The sequence below is a fragment of the Arvicanthis niloticus genome, chromosome 7, assembly GCF_011762505.2.
Source record: "Arvicanthis niloticus isolate mArvNil1 chromosome 7, mArvNil1.pat.X, whole genome shotgun sequence".
Taxonomy (NCBI): Eukaryota; Metazoa; Chordata; class Mammalia; order Rodentia; family Muridae; genus Arvicanthis; species Arvicanthis niloticus.
The window spans coordinates 38189460-38207837 of record NC_047664.1 but is presented as its reverse complement, the minus strand read 5'-3'; the positions used below and the strand labels follow the sequence as shown (position 1 = coordinate 38207837).

Here is an 18378-nt window from a genome sequence, read left to right as displayed (position 1 = left end):
TGGCTTGCACAAAGATGCATTTATAACCACATGAACAAGTAGACCAACAACCCAGGAAGGAAAGAACAGCTGCTGACAAGTCAGACATGCTGATGTCTGAAATCACTGCTTTGACTACCACTTGGTGGGAATTCCTATGTTGTTAATTACACAATACAAACTAACCATGATCAGAGCTACATAATGAAAAGGCAGGCAATTTAAAAGTTTTCAAAGGATTTTTATCAGTTTAAATAATGAGGCCGCCATGGATTATTACAGCTCTTCTGTAACAGAGCAGGTGGAAACTAACTCTACCAAATGGCCCTGCACATTGATCCAGTCAAGATTTATCTCCAGCCTGCCTCCGAACTGAGCTCAAGTGCGCACACTCTGTAAAGCAAATGCTTAGACGTGTTTAAACTGGTTTAAGTATTTTTGAAGACAGACCACCTATGTCAAAAGGAAAGCAATACTGCACAGAAACAAATAGCAACATTCAAAGAGAACCGGGACTGGACTCCACAGACACCCACCTGCCCACCTGAGGGGAACGGGCCTGACCAGCACAGCCTGCACCAACCCATCCTTCCAAGGACAGCCTGCACCCATCCCAAGTCTCAGCTGCTGTTTATGATTGGTGGCACTGTGTTTGTTTCAATCTTATACATACATTTGTTAGAAGTTCTGAAATGTTTAAATCATGCATTATTGAATTAGTGCTCCTTGCTCAGCCTGTTCTACATGAGGAGTTAACGATGCCAATCCCGTGCTAAATGGGGAAACACTAGGAAATAATTTAAACCCTCCGTAAATTTTATTTGGAAATTAGTGAACACCTCATCATGATTTCTAATTAAAACAGCTCTAATTAACATAGACATTCATTAGCCCTCTCTCTGCCCTTCCCCCACAAGACATTGTGGTGCAGCAGCCTTGCAAGGAGCTGCCCACCAGCTGCAGGAAGGGCGGGCGATGTGTAGATAGGCAGTTGCTGTATCTATTCTGGGAAGCACTGCTCACCTGAGCCTGGGCGCTGCCACTCACAGTCCGGGAGCCGCCAATCACTTCATCTACAGACAGCGATTCACTCGCTCTCCAGCTGCTGCAAGCAAAATCTCCAAGGACTTCAGAGCAGTGCCTTTCGTTAAAAATCAGTTTGTAGAGACAGGTCTAGGAAGTGTCCATTCAACTGACAGCAGAGCTGAGCAATATCTGCCTTCCTACTGAAGGTAGGACATCATCAGTCCAAGGGCTACTACCTTGTTAGGCCTGGGCAGCCCTACAAACCCTCAGGATGGCCTGGGATAATGTGCTAACCTATGTGACCAGAGGACTCCCATAACACCATGAAGGGCCTGCCTTCACAGCAGGTCCTGCAGGCACAAATGGAAGTGGCCAGGCTTCAGCTGAGAGGGCTGCCATCTATCTGCTGAGATGCACAAAGGGGTACATGTACTAATCTGGGTAAGATCAGGCTAGTAGCCACTGGGTACAACAAGGGACAGTGGAAGCAGCACTGACCCTGGGCATCACATCAACCCGAATGCCCACCGTGTACCACGGAAAGACTGTATTTAGTGTTGCAGTGCTGGGTCTCGACTCCCATGTCTGCGTCTCATGGGAGTTAGGAAATGGCCAGTGAAACTGCCCTTAGTCCTGGCAGCCAAAGTACTGACACAGTCATGCTATGTCCAGTGATGACATACGCTGAGTCCAATACCCCTATGCCACAACAGAAATCTAGGCCTGCAGCTAGATTAGGAGAGCTAGCAGGAGTCAAGGCAAGCTACTTGGTTTCTTTCTGGTGTAATACTAGGGATTAAACCTAGTGCCTCATACATGCTAAGCTGCACTCTACCACTGAGCTAAGTACCCAGGCCTTTTTCTATGAAACAAGGGCTTGCTAAATTGCCTAGGCAGCCCTTGAAATCACTCTATAACTAAGGATGGTCTTGAAGTACTGATCCTCCTGCCTCAGCCTTTCAGGTAATTAGGAAGACAAGTTTATACCTCCAGGTCCAGCTTCCACACGCTGCCTTGAAGGCATGGCTGTTACCATATAGGTACAAACCACAACACCGAGCTTTTTACCTGGGCTCTGGGGATACAAGTTGCTACCCCTGAAGCTGGCTGAACTAAATGCACATCCATGACCCAGGAAGTTGCACCATCACCCACAAAAGCCTCAGGAGTGTCCTGTAGGCTGGAAGAAGACTGCCCAGATCTCCTCCAGCAGCCAACCACTCAGCAGTCAGGAAATATGGAGATAAGAGATAAGGGTAGGGCAACAGCACACAACACCACCCAGCACTATCCACCTGACAAAGCTGCAAGACAAGAACAGCCAGGCTACTAAGACCCTTAGGGTTTGGAGTCCTGCCTGGTCCAACACTGTTGTTGGTCCCAGTAAGGAAATACAAGTTAGCAATGCCTAGGCTGGCAAAACCCTTCTGTGCTACTCAAAAGTATTCAAAGCTCTGTGGCCACTCTCTGGAGTACTGGCTATCCAAGGATGTCCCTATACTGCCAAGGCCCACTAGCAAGGTGACTGTACCACAGAATGAGTTCTTCAGGGAGGAATCGGGGTACACAGCATAATAGTGAGGTAGCCTCACTTCACAGGCTGCTTGTTAGGTTACCCTGAAAGGTAGCCCCATATGGCAGTCTTGGCCAAGCTGATCACTGATGACTATGAACACTGAGTGTAGAGATAAAACAAACTCTTCCTGACAGCTGCAGTGAGGGCCGGAGCTGTCACTTTCCTCATAGCTATAGAAATGCTCTCCACTGTAAATATATTGCTCAAAATTCATAAAGCTGACTTAGCTAGGTGACACAGCAAAATGCAACTCTCATAAGATGTTAACAACACATACCACACACTACCAGACAGCCTCAATTACCGTACTGTGTTCCCATGATTGCCATAAACTCAAGTGTTGGCTGACTGAAAGAGAAGCGAGGTCGCCCTCTGCTGGCCCACATCACACACAGGTCCTCTGCAAAGCTGGCACCATCAAGCAGCTGCAGAAGTCAGGAGCTCCCTCCTATGTCCTCTGGCTCCAGCCCCCGAACTGTATCTTCAGTGTACCTACTAGCTGCCACAGACTGGTCAGCAGGCTCTCTAAGTGCTAGACATGGAGTGCTTTTGGTTGTAGGCTGGAGCAATGGATGCTTCAAATCTGATCGTTCCCTCAGTAAAGACAGTTAAGTCCACCTCAAAGATACCTTCCAAAATAGAATTTACAAGTCAGACTGCCCAGGTCAGCTGACCCACTAGCCTCTAAGCCAACGCTTCTCAACCTTCCTTTAATACAGTTTCTTGTGCTGTGGTGACTCCCAACCATTAAATTATTTCCTTACTACTTCATATCTATAATTTTGCTACTGTTACGAATCATAATGTAAATATCTGGTATGCAGGATATCTGATATGTGACCCCTTTGAAAGGGCCATTTGACCCCCAAACTGGTTGTGACTCACATGTTGAAAATCTCTGCACTAAGTCTAGGTTCAGGGACTAAGCTCACTGTCCAGGTTTAGGATTTGGGTTCAGAACAGGATTCCATAGGGAGGTGACAGCTCTGATGTCTGTTTTCTCTGTAAACCAGCTGAGGAGCCAGTGAAATGTCTCAGCAGGAAAAGGCTGCTGAGAAAAGGAAAAGGCTTGCCAAGGAATTGAGTCCTGTCCCTGAACCTACAAGGACAGAGCACACACACACACACACACACACACACACACACACACACACTCGCGCGTGCGCGCACACGCACACAAATACACATGCAAAGATTTTAAATTAGAACTAGCTGAGAGAAACATGGGATGACGGCGACTGTGAGCTTGGATGGAGCTCTGAAAAGAGTTGGGTGACACAGAGAGCCTGGAGTGTGACAATTTTGTGTCTTTCAATCAAAATTCCAAGGCCCAATTCCCCTAAGACCAGCCATCCCCCTCAGCTCTGTGTTCACCTATGCAGAATCCCAGTTCCATGTAGCCCAGGCACAGGTGTTCCACTCCTAAACCAAGGGTAGCACCTCTCTAAGGCATAGAAATGGACTGCGCCTTCCAGCCAGTTCCAGTGTATCTAGCTTGGACAGCCTCTGTGGCTCCTAGGCCACTCCAAGACTGCATCTTTGCTCACACCAGGCACCCAGAGCACATGCTTACACCTCTCTCTGGACCTGCCTGGACTCCCATCTCTCTAGCCTTATCAAGAGGACCCACACATCCCTGGTCTATCTTAATACCAGATCTACACTTGGGAGATACAGTACTTTGTCAGCCCCCTGAATCACAAGAGTACCCTGTTGTTGCTCACAGACAACCTGGCCTAACAGACAGGTGGTCTTCAGGTCTCCCCACCCCAAAGGGCACAGTGCTCATGCTCACCTCTGACTGCACCTGAGCACTCTATAGGTTTCATTTTGTCTGGCCTGCCCATAGACACTATCTCCTATTTGCTAGCAACTCTCCTGAAGTCCCCACCTATTTAACACAGCCCGATTCTTTGGGCCCTCTGGAGGAGCACTTGGTACATGGGTTTTCAGTACTTTGAAAGTATCCTTGGCTGAACAGACACCAACAGCAAGAATGTAGCCACCACGAGACTTGCGGGACAGGATAGAACCCCAAGCCAAGAAGAGCAGATGGGTCCTCTCTTGGGAGAGGCTGATCTGAGACTCCCACTACAGAACTTAGTAAGGAAAAAGCCTGTTCAAAAGGCCGAGTGGAGGGTCCTGGGACCTTCTAGCCTCAGCTCTATGAACTCACCCTGCTCCTTTGTCCTCCCCCAGGCTCAATGTTCAGTTCTTCATATTTCTTCAGAGCAAGTTCCAGTTCCATTTTCAGGTCAATGGCCTGTTTTAAATGCCCACTGTAGGTCCCTGCACGGGTAAACCTCTGTAAAACAAAGGATGACTCACAAAGGTTCCAGACAGTTCCCAGAGAGCCCATGGCCCTTCTTGTAGGAAGAGGCAAAGTGCCAGGGAGAGGGAGAATGTTCATTCCCACCCAGGACAGTGTTCTCGCCTTCCACATCCTTGCTTTGCCTGGGCTTTCAGCCTAAGTTCACTGTTGAAGGCCAGATGCCCTGCCTCACCTGGACCCAGGAGCACACCATTGGCAAAAACTTGTTCTGGATGAGTTTGAGTGAGTCTCGAGCAGCATGGAGCACATCAAGGTTGTCTTCACTCTCCTGTACCCTCAGACCATCTAAAACAAGGCAAAGTGTGGTGGTTTGAATATGCTCGGCCCAGGGAGTGGCACTATTAGAAGGTGTAGCCTTGTTGGAGGAAGTGTGTCACTGTGGAGGAAGGCTTGGAGACCCTCCTCTAGCTGCCTAGAAGCCAGTCTTCTCTTGTCTGCCTTTGGATGAAGATGTAGAACTCTAAGCTCCTCCAGCTCCATGCCGTCCTGGATGCTGCTGTGCTTCCTGCCTTGATGATAATGGACTGAGACTCTGAACCTCTAAGCCAGCCTCAATTAAATGTTGTCCTTATAAGAGTTGCCTTGGTCATGGTGTCTCTTCACAGTGGTAAAACCCTAAGACAGTGAGTCACAGAGGGATGCTGAGGCTGGCCACGTAGTAGAGGCCATTAAACCCATTGGAAATGTGACTCCTAGCTGGTCTCAGACACTGAGAGAAAAACACAGTCTTGAAAAATCTAAGACAATATCAATCCTTCTGGCTCCATGCAGACGTGGCTTCCCACCCAGAGGGCTAGATCTCTCAGAGCCACCTTCTCTTGCCTCTTCTCTCAGGATTGTCCTCACCTCTTAGTCCCAGGGTCTCAGCGACTCCTATCATTCTGCCTTTCCTTGACAGGTCCTTCATTTCCTTTCCAACCCCTGCTAGGCAGGGCCTCCAGAAAGGACCTCACTAGCACCTGGATGAGTACAAGGCAAGGTGCAGTGCCTCAGAGACACTAATTTAAAGTTATGGATCCTGGAGAGCCCCAGGCTCTTCCAACCATATCCCACATGGTGAACACATGCACCTGTGAGGACCACCTGGTCCAGCAACGATGGATGGACGAACAAGAAAGCACCTCTGTACCCAAGGCTGTCTGTCACATGCCTGCCATTCTAAACACAGCAAGAAATAATGCTTTGCTCACATTTTCCTCTTAGAAGGTGGCCCTGGTGGACCTCCAGGTGGATGCCCATACAGCCTGCCAAGGACTCTGTACCCTGATCATAACCTCACTGGGATAGGACTATAATGGCAGAGAATCCCACGTAGCTGATTCATGGTGGCAGATATCTAGAGCAGGAAAGACTAACCAGATAGAAGTCCCTCTTCCCCTCATAGTCCAATTCAAGGAGCTGCTGTTCCGAAGTCTCAAGTCTACCACAGGATAACCCACTGCCAGTGAGAAAGCTACAAACTGGCTAAAGCAAAGTGTGGAGGTACTGCTCAGCACCAGCAGCCAGTTACCTGAGGGAAGCTCCACATCCAGCGTGTACTTGTGGGAACCCAACCCATGGCTCCGCAGGAAATCCTCCGCGTCGCTGTGTTCGTCCTCATCCCTGGAGGGGTCTTTCGTGGCTGTTTGGGCTAGTGCTTTCTGACCAACGACAGATCCTACATGGTAAGCAGAGGCAACCAGGTCCTTGCTACAGCATGGCTGCTCTTCATCCTGGGGTCCAGAGAGACCAGACTCATGGGGAGTTGCCAGGTCCCGGCTCAAGGTACAAGGAGCGTGGCCCTCTGTTATGCCAGATGTCTCACCAAAGAATTTATCCTCTGTGTATGGAACAAGATCCAAAGGCACCAGCAGCTTAAAGCAGCTCTCCACTTCTGTCAGGCAGCACCCAATGTCGTCAGACATTTCTGCAGACAGAGAGATACCTACTTACTGTGTCATCTTGAGCCAAAGAGCAGCAGATGGCCAAGACTGCTCCCTAGGAAACCAAGGGCCAATGGCCTGGCACATAAATCATGATACTTTCAAGTCTTTAATAAACTATCTAGCACAGAAACTCAGTCTTTGAAGTAGATCTCTCATCATGGCTGTGTGGCAGCTCATGGAAGCCTATGTGACCACCACTAAAGGCCAACCTTCCACTCACAATGGTAGTCCCAGAGAGGCAACACTTCCATATCATTACCACCACACACTTTACAGGGTACCCCCCTCCTAGAGGCCTGTAAGCCATCCACAGCACAGCTGTCTGCTTGCAGCCTTCTCCAAGGCCTAGGCTTTCAATGCTGACAACCAGGGCAGGTTGTGTGAAGGAAGCTCTGCACACAAAAGAACCGAAGACCCGTATCTGAGAACAGAGAGCAGCTGACCTACCTCACAAGGACTAGCTCCCAGGAAGGATGAGGATCTGAGGAAGGGAACTAGCAAGAACAGATCCTAGACATGAGAAGAATGGCAAGATGGCCTCCAGCTAGTGCAGACTTCTTCCTAGATTCACACCAAGATTCAGCCTCTCTGCTCAGGAAGTCTTAAGTTACAGGTGGACCAAATCACCAGGAGACATAAGAGCTACAGGCAACCTGTGAAGGTTCAACCCCATCCGGAAGCATCCTTGCCTTGCAAACCTGCCTGTGTGGGTCTCAGACTAGAGTAAAGAACAACTAGGAGACACACACAAGGGCCATGGGGGCAGTTTCAGGAGCTTAGCCTAGGAACTTACCTTCCATTTCCCTCTTAGCCCGTTCAGCACTTTCTCTGTGAATCTTATCTAAATGCTTCTGTTTCTCTTCTTCTCGCTTCCTTTCTGCCACGGTCCTAACATTTATATCCCGAAAATCCACCTGAGAATTTGAGAAGGAAGTTTAGGATTGTCTAAACCCAAAGGACAAAGGAAAAACAAAAGACACATTGCCATCAACACATAGCCAGGCTGCCTCATCTTGCCACATCTTCCACCAGATAGAAGAGGGAAGACACCCAGGGCCGAGTATAACATGTTAAAAACAAAGTGCTCCACTAACTGCAGGTCAGGGGTTACAAGCTAGACCCAGAGGCTAACCACCACCCAGAAGTGAACTCCAGAGTATAGGAGACAGCATACAGGGACCACAACCATGCAGAACGGCCCAGCCATTTGCCCGTGTTGCTGACAGGGCAGGGCCACATGTGGGCAGTGACAGGAGGGCTGAAAGAACTAACAGAGCATGCTGTCTTACTAAGCACAGCACCAGTCAGAACCCACAGCAAGAACTGAGCATTGCTTACTGTTAGGAAAAGGGACATCCCAGAAAGGGGAGCCCACCCTAAAGCAGAGGGCGTCTAGGACTAGGATCCTCCAGGCTCAGTTCCACCCTCAGGCTGGCACCAGGCATAGCTTCTTTCCCCAGGCTGTTCTGACCTTTAGGAGCATCCTCCATTCTACTACATGCTGCTGCTCCAGCTGCCTTGCCTTCCCAGCCTGTGCAGTCTCCTAAGCACTCAATGAAAAGAGCTCGCTCACTCACTGGCTGGCCTGCCTCAACCACCCCAGGGAAGTGGACTTTACTAAGACCCACTTACCTTTTTAGTGTGTTTTAGGAAGTGGTAGCCTAAGGCCAGCTTCTTATAGGCCTCCCCAAACTTGTCATTCCAACCTTCCACAGCTTGCATGGCTGCCTGCCTTAGCCTCTGAGCTGCCTCCCGAGGGGGTGGCAAGGGATGGTCACTATCTGTGCCCAGTGTGAGCTCTAGGAATTCCTGGAAGTCAGAAACAAGCAGCACTCTGAACTGGTGAGAGCGGGTGAAGAGCTCATCCACAATCTGGAAGGCTGAGAGGCGGATCTCGGCGTGGTCCTGAGTCAGCTGTGTGATCAGCAGGCGGTAGGCGTGGCTCAGCTGCTCCTCTGAAGACCTGGGAACACAAGCCAGCCTAACTAAATGCTTACTCAGCAAAGACAAAGCAGTGTCACGTTTTGTGCAGAGACACTACATTAACAAGTCTGTGTGTGGAGGCAGGGCTGTGCTCAGCATCCAGTCTTCACTCCTCCCTTCTAAAGCTGAGTGGACATACCAGTGTCTACAGCACAACAAGTGTGCCCACTCCTGGCCTGTTTCTGTACTGCCTGTGACCCAAGAGCACTTTCTACATTTTCAAATGGCTAGAGCAGCTGTTGATGTGGCACAGTGGTAAGGCATTTGACTAGCTTGTGTGAAGTCCTCAGCTAGACCTCCAGCACTGCAAAGGTAAATACAGTTAAAATACACAAAAGAATACAAACATTACATTAAGAATCAAATGTCAGGGGCTGGAGAGATAGTTCAGAGGTTAAGAGCACTGACTGCTCTTCCAGAGGTCCTGAGTTCAATTCCCAGCAACCGCATGGTGGCTCCCAACCATCTGTAATGAGATCTGATGCCCTCTTCTGGTGTGTCTGAAGACAGCAATGGTGTGCTCATATACATTTATTAAATAAATAAATCTTAAAAAAAAAACAAAAAACAAAAAACAAATGTCAGGGGCTAGAGAGATGACTCAGTGCTTAAAAGGCCTGGTGCTCTTCTAGAAGAGTTCAATTCCTAGCACACACATGGCAGCTAACAACCATCCCTACCTCTAGTCCCAGGAGATCTGACATATCTTCAGGCCTCCCTAGGCAGCTGGCATGGATATGGTACACAAACATACATGTAGGCAAAACACTTGTATACATAAAATAAATTTTAAAAAACAAATGCCAGTGATTTTTGTATAAACACATCTATCCCTGGATGGTCTCCAGCTGCTCTGACAGCTGACATCCACAGCATTCACAGATCCTTCACAGGATAGCAGGAAGACAGGAGAATAGGGCAGAGTGAGGTTCATAAGGCCTTGTACAAAGATCAGCATTTGAAAAAAACAAGTTGGCAAAGTTCAACTAAGACTAACTGAAACGTGCTGATGCTACTGCCCAGGAACAGAAGCACTTCAGAATGCCTGAGACTATCCAAAAGTTCATTATAGTACTAAAACACACATTGTAGGTAGAAATTTAAGATGTTAATGAGCCATGTAATACATGAAGTTGTATACAGAACTACATGTAAGAGGACATGTACAGATACACAGAAGACATGGCATGCATGCGGCAGTCAGAAGACAACTTTCAGGAGTCAGTTCTCTCGTTCCCAGAGCCAACTTAGGCTGTCAAGCTTGTAAGGTAAGTGCCTTTACTCACTGTGCCACTAGCATGCCACATCTGTCACAAGATAATCTGGCTGGTCATGAACAGAGGTTAGAAATTAGCCCTTCATGAAACAAGATGTGCTGTAAAAGTCACACTTCCAGGGGTGGTGGTAGTGGTACATACCTTTAATCTCAGCATTCTAATAAAAGTCTGAGGCCAGCCTGGTTTACACAGTGAGTTCCAAGCCAACCAAAGCTACACAGTGAGACTCTGAATCAAATTAGAAAAACATAAAGATAAAAAGTCACATACCACCCTGTCCTGTGGCAACTGCCTGGAAAGGACAAATTCAAAGGAGCCCATTAAGCCATACCCACACATATCTCAGCAATCACTTCCCAGTGTCTTCTCTTTTTACTTTGAGGCTTAGGGCATTGGGTAGAGAGGGTGCTGCTGGCAGGATGCTCAGAGACTCAATTATGCAAGCATCTATCGTAGGCTCTGGGCAGTGGCAACAGTGCAATGGCTCCAGTCTGGAACATTTCTGGTCACTAGCTCTGGTGCATGCTGTTATCTATCTCCTGGTGCATTCGTCCCTGCACCATGGAAGCTGTTTGCTTCTCTCCAGCCGTACTCTTTGCTACAGACCGTCTCACTGCTCTGGACTTCCACCTTGCTTCCTGTGCCACTCATATTCTACCCCCTCTCGCCTTGTCCTCCCCCAGCATTTCTAATAGACAATCCATCTCTAAAGGCCACCAACCGAGTTTCCCAGATAGTTTATATTCCCTTACACACATTAGGCCCAAAGACAAAGAAAAAAAAAATCGACTGTTTCCACTTTTAACCTAGATGACAGTCTGAAAAAACACAGAACTACCCATGCAGGCAAACCTCTTCTCTGACAAACCTAGCTGCCTAGGACGTTTTAGAAGCTCTCGTGAGAAGCCTTTTTGCACTGAGGTGCAAAGAAATGCACCTGTAGCAGGGACTTGCATTCCATTCACAACAAAGTTAAAGCAGGACAATGTCCCTGAAGAGATAGCACTAGCTGTCTCCAACTCTAGCTGAGGAGAAACACAGAAAAGCTGGGGGTTCAAAGCAGTGTTTCTAACCCTTGGGTAAGCTACACTCAATTCACTGGAACCCCCAGAGAGTATGATAGACTGGGGACATCCCAACCTGGCAAGCCTGCTTAAAGATTTGGCAAGCCTCCTAAAAGATTCTACACAATACAGAGGGAGGCATCTTCCTACGCCCAGAGACTGTTTCTTGTCTCTCCTCTTAGACACACCCTGTGTTACTTTGAATGCACAGCTACCGTGCATCCTCAAGAACTGAAATTATGTTTGATCATACACTACTGAAATGGATTAACAGGTAGATGTGCTTGCTGGGTATGTCTGCAAATCTGAGTTTGATCCTTGGAAGGTGGAGAGAACCAACTCCACAGTTGTCTTCTGACCTCCACAAGTTCGCAGTGATATCTGCATGCACTTGCATGCATGCACACAGGCACTCATGTGTACACGTGCACACATATACAAATAAACGTTAAAAATGTAAATGAAGAAATATATTTGATCTTGAGAACCTAAAGAGGCTAATTTTTTACTATAACATCTTCTGGTCTCAAAACAGGCTGACTGGTGGGAGGTCTGGCCAAAGGGTGGAAAGATCTCTACTTGGTCCTCATTATTTGTACTCCTGACAAAAAGTAAAGAATCTTGGGAGAAAAGAGGAAGTATACCAACAAATTATTCAAACTCTTACATCTGTCCATTCTGAGTGAGTGCCTTCCCAGACCAGGAACCCACCAATTGGGATCATGACACTCCAAAAAGGACCCACAGATACAGGCTGGCGACAGAAAGCCTCCTTGTAGGGATGAAAACTTCGGAAACCTGTTAGCCATGACAGACCAGATAAATTGTTCCATGTTTTAGTCAGTGTTCTGGTGGCGATAAGACACCACAACAAAGGTGACTTACAAAGTCAGTCAGAGTTAGGGCTAGAGTCCACAGTGGTGGAGTGTTAGTTGAGCACTCACATCCTAAACCACAAGCAGAAGTGAGAGAGCACGGGGATGGCAGGAGGCTCATGGAGCCTCCAAGCCTCAAAGCCTGCCAGTGACAGACCTCATCTAACAATAAACATCTGCTGATGCCTCAGGACATGATAATGTGGGAGGGAAGTGTTAATTCATTTCCAATACTGCTTTGTTTTCTTTCTGTCCTGATGGTTGGGTTTGTTTGTTTGTTTGTTTTCTGGTCAGCTTGACACAAAGTAGAGTTACCTGGAAAAAGCCTAGGTTGAGACAATGTCTCCATCCAATTACCTGTAGTCAAGTCTGTGAAGGTGTGCTCTTGATTAATATTGATGTGGAGGAGCCCAGCCCACTTCTGGTGTCCCATCCCTAGGCAGGCAGTCTTGAGTTGAACAAGCAAGCAGGCTGAGGAAGCCATGGGGAGCAAGGCAGTAAGCAGCATTCCTTCATGGCTTCTGCTTCAGTACCTGCCTCCTTCCAGTTCCTGCCCTGCTTTTCCTCAGTGGGAAATGTGACTGGAGAGTTTTAAGATGAAATGAACCCTTTCCCCCACGAGTTGGTTTTGGTCATGGTGTTTTTACAACAGAAAACTAAATCACAGCCTTAAGCAAAAATCCCGGATCCCTTACTCAATGCACTTGTGTATAACCAGGAATATAGGTTATCCACAGTGTGATAGGAATGCTCAAAAGTCAAACGAGGTACAGTTCTCAGCTGCAGCCTTTACAACTGCCCAAAACATGGTCCAATACAAGCATACCAGTCACCGGGGTCCTCACCTAACACTTAGACGCCTTCTTACATCCATACATTACTTATACAGCTAGACTCTAACATGGGTATCCAGGGTTCTTACAAGCTATACCAGACACAGCAATGCTCAGACATGAGCCTGCTAAAGACAGGAATACCCCCCGTTGTTTGATGATAACTTCTCAGGGTAGACAGACAGAGGCCTACTCCACCCAGACTGAAAGAACTTAAGAATTTATTCTTAATGTCTAACAACTAACTAATGAAAGAGGTCAGTCTCTAGAATAAAACCTGTCTTGAGTCTTCACAGTCTCTGGAATACCTTAAAGAAGGACTGGAGAGATGGCTCAGGGGTTAAGAGCCCTTATTACCCTTTCAAAGGACCTGAGTTCAGTTCTCAGAACCTATGGAATGGCTCACAACCATCTGTAACCCCAATGTCAGGGAATCCCATAGGTATACACATGGTGCACATACATACATGTGAGCAAAGTAGTCATACAAAGTAAATAAATAAATCTTTTAAAAACTTAAGAATGCCTTACAATTTTGTTTACATAGGCAAACTTTTTTAAATGTAAGAATTCTCTTCAAACAAATACTAAAGTGTCTTAACTTCCTAAATATAAAGGTAAGTTCTATTTACAAATATACCAATAGTTGTAACCTTATGCTTTTCTGAATCACTTGTGGGAATACATGCAGGTGAAAGTCCTTGTTCATGTGCATGTACATGTGTACACACGTGTGTATATGCATAAATGTGTCTGCATGTGAAGGCCAGAGATCAACATCAGGTGGTGTTCCTCAGATGCTGTCTACTTTGTTTTTTTGACACACAGTCTTTCACTGGAATCTGGAGTTCAATGATTAAGCTAGGCCGGGTGGCCAGCGAATGCCACGGTTCCTCATATCTGTCTTCCCAGCACTGCCATTACAATGTATGTCACCACGCCCAGCTTTCTACACGCATGACAGGGCTCAAACTCAGGTTCTCACGTTTATTCAGCAGTACCTGACCAACTCAGACATCTCTCCTGCCCTTCGTTACGTTTTTTATACTGTTGGTATAATATAAAGTCAGTGATTCAGACATCTCTCCTGCCCTTCGTTACGTTTTTATACTGTTGGTATAATATAAAGTCAGTGATTATAAGCTCACACTATTTTCTCTTTATTCAATGTTGGATTCCTTCTTAAAATTATTCTTTTTCATCTTGCAAAATTCTCAATATATAATCATCATCAGGTTTTTTTTTTTTTTTTTTTCCTAAGCTTACGAGATATATCTCACTCCTAGACTCAAAAGTTAAGATGAGGTCAGCTGTCCTACAAGGCTTGACAGCTCTTGATGTGCTAACACAAGCTCAGAGGTAAGCCTACCTAATGTTCAAAGAGTAATGTTGGTTTGGGGTCAACAGGTTAAGAGAACAAAACAGTATGTAAAATATACTGGAACAAGCTGCACAAAGATGGCTGGCTCTCCTGGGCAAACACATGGTTATGGTTTTCCTGATAATTGCCTTCTGGAGGACCGTGTTGGTTAGGGTTGTTTTTTTTTTGTTTTGTTTTGTTTTGTTTTTTTGTCAACTTGACACAAGCTAAGTTAATCTAGGAAGAGGGAACCTCAGTTCAGAAAATGCCTCCAGTAGATTGACCTATAGGCAAGTCATGTAAGAAGATCCAACTCCCTGTCTAAGATAAAACAATTTCAGCTGGAGAATCCAAATTCTTCTCTCTAGTTACTGAACATCAGTTTTGTGGTTCCTCTTACATGGCCTGAGCTATCAAAAAATTACTTATAGAAGCTAGATGTGAGGTTTTTTTTACCTTGAAAATTCATTATTGTGTGTTTGACTATATGTGTGAGTGTGCACTCCACGGCACATGTGTGAAGCAGATAGAACAACTCTATGGAGCAGATCCTTTCTTTCCACCTTCAGAGGGGTTCCTAGGATTAAACTCAGGTTACCATCTTAGCAGCCACCAGATTGTCATTCTTTAGCTTCCCTAAGATTCCTAGAACCATAGATCTCAAGTACAAAGTGAGGCCCAAAAGGCCTTGTACAAAGCTTATATAATTAGAATAAAAAGAAATGTTGGCAAAGAGGAAGACTGGAATCCTCCCAGCTAAGACCAACTAAAACTCAGTAGAATCACTAACACAGGCATTCCAGAGTGTCTTGAGGGTAATCTATAGAATAGTAATAAATTATCTATAGAATAATCTATACTTTAATAGAATACTAAAAAATTTACATCCCTGGGAGATTTAAGATGCTAATGAGGCATTGTCTTAATTACTTTTCTATTACTGTGATAAGACACCACAATCCAGGCAACTTACAGAAGAAAGAGTTTATTGGGGCTTATGGTTTCAGAGGGTGAGTCCATGAACATCATGATGGGATACATGGCAGCAGACAGACAGTCACAGTGTTGGAGCAATAGCTGAAAGTTCAAATCTTGAGACAACATGAAGCAGAAAGTTAACTAGGGATACAGTGGGCTTTTACAACCTCAAAGCCCACCATGAATGACACACCTTCTCCAACAAGGCCACACCTTCTAATCCTTCCCAAACCATTCCACCATCTGGGAGCCAAGCACTCAAATACATGAGCCATTCTCATTCAAACCACCATACAAGGAATGCATGAGGTAGTAATGTAGAAATACAACAGACAGAGCAGCAAAAGCTCACAATAAGATACAACAAGCCCAACTCTTTGTACAGCAGAAACATTTGAGATGTTAAACTTTCCCCTGCTTGAGCTAGCTTTCTCCTTTGGAAGGATATTCACTCTTAAGAAATTTTCTTGCTTTACTTGCTACTCTCCACATAATCTTTGTTCTGATACATAAAAGCCTAGAACCCTTCCAGAGGTGCCCTCTGAACCCCAGTGTCAGCCAGACAGGCCTGGGTGCACAGATCAGCCTCCTCTACAGGAAATGGAGCAAAAGGTTCTCAAAGTGGTTCCTCTATCCCCATTACAATACCCTGTGTAAACCATGCTCGGGTTTTTTCTGGGGTGTATAACTAAACCAGGTCTGGACTAGTTTTTATTGCAATGTAAATACTCTACCACTTCAGAAAGAATCACTTAAGTTCCCTCATTTTGTAAACAAAGGATCATTAGTGACCAAGGCAATGAAGGAACTTTGCTTCCTACTGCATCAAGTAGCAAGGCAGAGACCATCATGGTGCTTTCTTCAGAGGGATTAATAAGGATGAGAATAACTATCTTAAAATAGAGTTCTATGATGGCACATGATCCCAAAAGAATACTTGGTAAGTGGAAGCAGGAAGATCAGAAATTCACAGCCAACCTTAGCTACACAGTAAGAGGTCAACCTGGGCTACATGAGAATCTGGAAAGAAAGAAAGAAAGAAAGAAAGAAAGAAAGAAAGAAAGAAAGAAAGAAAGAAAGAAAGAAAGAAAGAAAGAAAGAAAGAAAGAAAGAAAAAGAGAGGAAGGAAAAAAGAAAGGAAGGGGGAAGAAATAGAGGTAGCTCAGTGGCAGAGTTTATCTAGCATGCTTGAGACTCCTGAGCTCATAGAGGGAGGGGGGAGGCCAGAGCCACTGAACCAATCATGAACTCTACTCCAACAGTAAAGAAGATGATATACTTTTACTGACATAGTGTAATTGGTTTATAACGTACAGAAATGGTCAGAGGCACCAAGTTCAGAGTCTGTGCTACATTCTGGACCCAGGTACACCGGGATTACAGCCCCAGAACTCCTTTAGTGGTTTCTGAGACAAAGCCTTACTTACGTAGCCTACACTGCCTGGAACTCATGATCCTTCTAACTCTACCTCACAACAGCCAAGTGCCACCATGCCCTGGTGATCAGATAATTCCTTTCTAGGTAGTGAAAGCAGGAGATCACAGAGGTGCACAAGAGGGCAGAGGGCCCACAATCTCCAAGATGTGGGTGCTCACTGGACCAGTTATTATGGCACATTTAGCCTGAATACATACTTGCAAATTTTCTTCAGTTCCTTCATTTTCTGAGCATTCAGTTGGGATTCTCCTGAAGTTGTGAGTTCCTCTATCAACTGTGAAAGTTTCTGATCCATATCTAGAAACAAGGGACGCGGAGATGCCGGGTTAACATCCAATACTTCACAGTCTTGGTTTTAGTAACAAAGTTTATGGGGGCCTCCAAATACTGGAGACTGTGGTAATGTCTCCCAGAAGAAGGGTAGCTATCACATTCCCATCGAAGGCCATCAAGCGCTTCGATGATAATTAGCTAAGGTTTTAAAGATGAGACTAACTCCGGCAGTCTTCGGTCAGCTGTGTGGGTGACGTTACCGCGGGTTAAGGGGAAATGTCACTAAATTTTACTCAAACTGGCCGCACAGGATACTCGCTCTCTGAAAGCGAGAGTCTCTAGACTACTGCGGGGGCGACCGATCCGACCCTGCGGGCCGAGTCACGACCCTCAGTCCGCCGCACTCGCTGCCTGACCCTCCGTCTCAAGAGACATAGTACCAGCGTTCCGCAGCCCCTGTGACTCGGACCGCCTGATGCAGCAGCTGGTTTCGCCCACCCCTTCCGGTGTAGGCAGAGATCGGTTACAAGTCCCAAAGAACGGCGGGCCTACACTGCCGAAGACCCGCGGCGCAGGAGCGGAAGTCACCGCAACGTGCCCGCTCTGGTTCAGTCCTTTACAGATTAGGCCGCCTCCAGTCTCCGTCATTTGTCCAGGCGTCTCCACAGCGCAGGCGCGAGGACGCGGCGACGCGGTGACGTGGTGACGCAGCGCGCTTCCAGGGGGCGGGGTAGTTCGAAAAGAACTAAGCGCGAGAAAAAGGAGGCGGGAGGGCCCAGCAAGTTCTTAAAGGGGAGGTGGCTTTGGGTCAGGAATCTGAAACTGAGGTGCAGTTTTGATCTGGGGATCAGTTCCTTGGCCACCAGGAGGCTCGCAGCCTATGTACAGTCTCTGTATATCTGCTAAGAAAGCTCAGAAGGGAGTCTGGACACAAGTCTGGTTGGGAGGGGTCGTCCCGCCTCCCTCACCTGGTCAGCTGTCCATCTGGAGGACAGGCCATGTTGGAAGCACCCTGGGGTAGTTAGTGGTGGTTGCACTGATTGGATATTTTAAAGTGTTGTAAGAATAAATTGTAAAAATGAAATTTTAGGTCTCAACGTGAGTTTCTTAGGCTCAGAGTTTCAATTTACACTCAAGTGTTAGCTGCCCCTGGGGTGCATTCCAAGGGCTTGAATAAACATTTCAAAGGCACAAAAGACCCAAGATAGAGGCAATAAAACACCTGGGTAAACGGAAGTCACTTAAAAGGAATTCTCCCAGGAGCAAGATACAGATGTAAATTAGGATAATTGGGATGGGGGCTAGATGGAAACCAGGCTTGGGAACGGATGTTTGATATATCCAATCATATGTAACCGCGCCAAACTTTCCCGCTCTCCCCAACCCCTACCCATAAATATCCCAAGTTTCCTGGGCTTGGGGTCGGAATCTCTATCTCTTGCGTGAGATATATTCCGTC

At 46.5% G+C, this 18378-nt stretch overlaps 1 protein-coding gene across 6 annotated transcripts in view; it reads right to left on the bottom strand.

The window, feature by feature from the left end:
• Positions 1–17611, bottom strand: part of Uvssa (UV stimulated scaffold protein A) — a 39870-nt gene extending 22259 nt beyond the window's left edge. Inside the window, exons 1-8 of one of the 6 annotated variants that reach the window (XM_076938283.1) lie at positions 17360–17603; positions 16844–16943; positions 8471–8801; positions 7632–7752; positions 6718–6819; positions 6424–6570; positions 5086–5198; positions 4758–4886 (exon numbers count right to left, since the gene is read on the bottom strand). In XM_076938283.1, the coding sequence (XP_076794398.1) occupies positions 4758–4886; positions 5086–5198; positions 6424–6570; positions 6718–6819; positions 7632–7752; positions 8471–8801; positions 16844–16943; positions 17360–17567 (1251 nt within the window). In that variant the 5' untranslated portion in view covers positions 17568–17603. Of the gene's footprint in view, positions 1–4757; positions 4887–5085; positions 5199–6423; positions 6820–7631; positions 7753–8470; positions 8802–16843; positions 16944–17142 lie in introns of all 6 variants that reach the window. The other 5 variants (XM_076938285.1, XM_034509525.2, XM_034509523.2 and 2 more) reach the window with 5 other exon arrangements.
• Between the last annotated feature and the right edge of the window lie 767 nt (positions 17612–18378).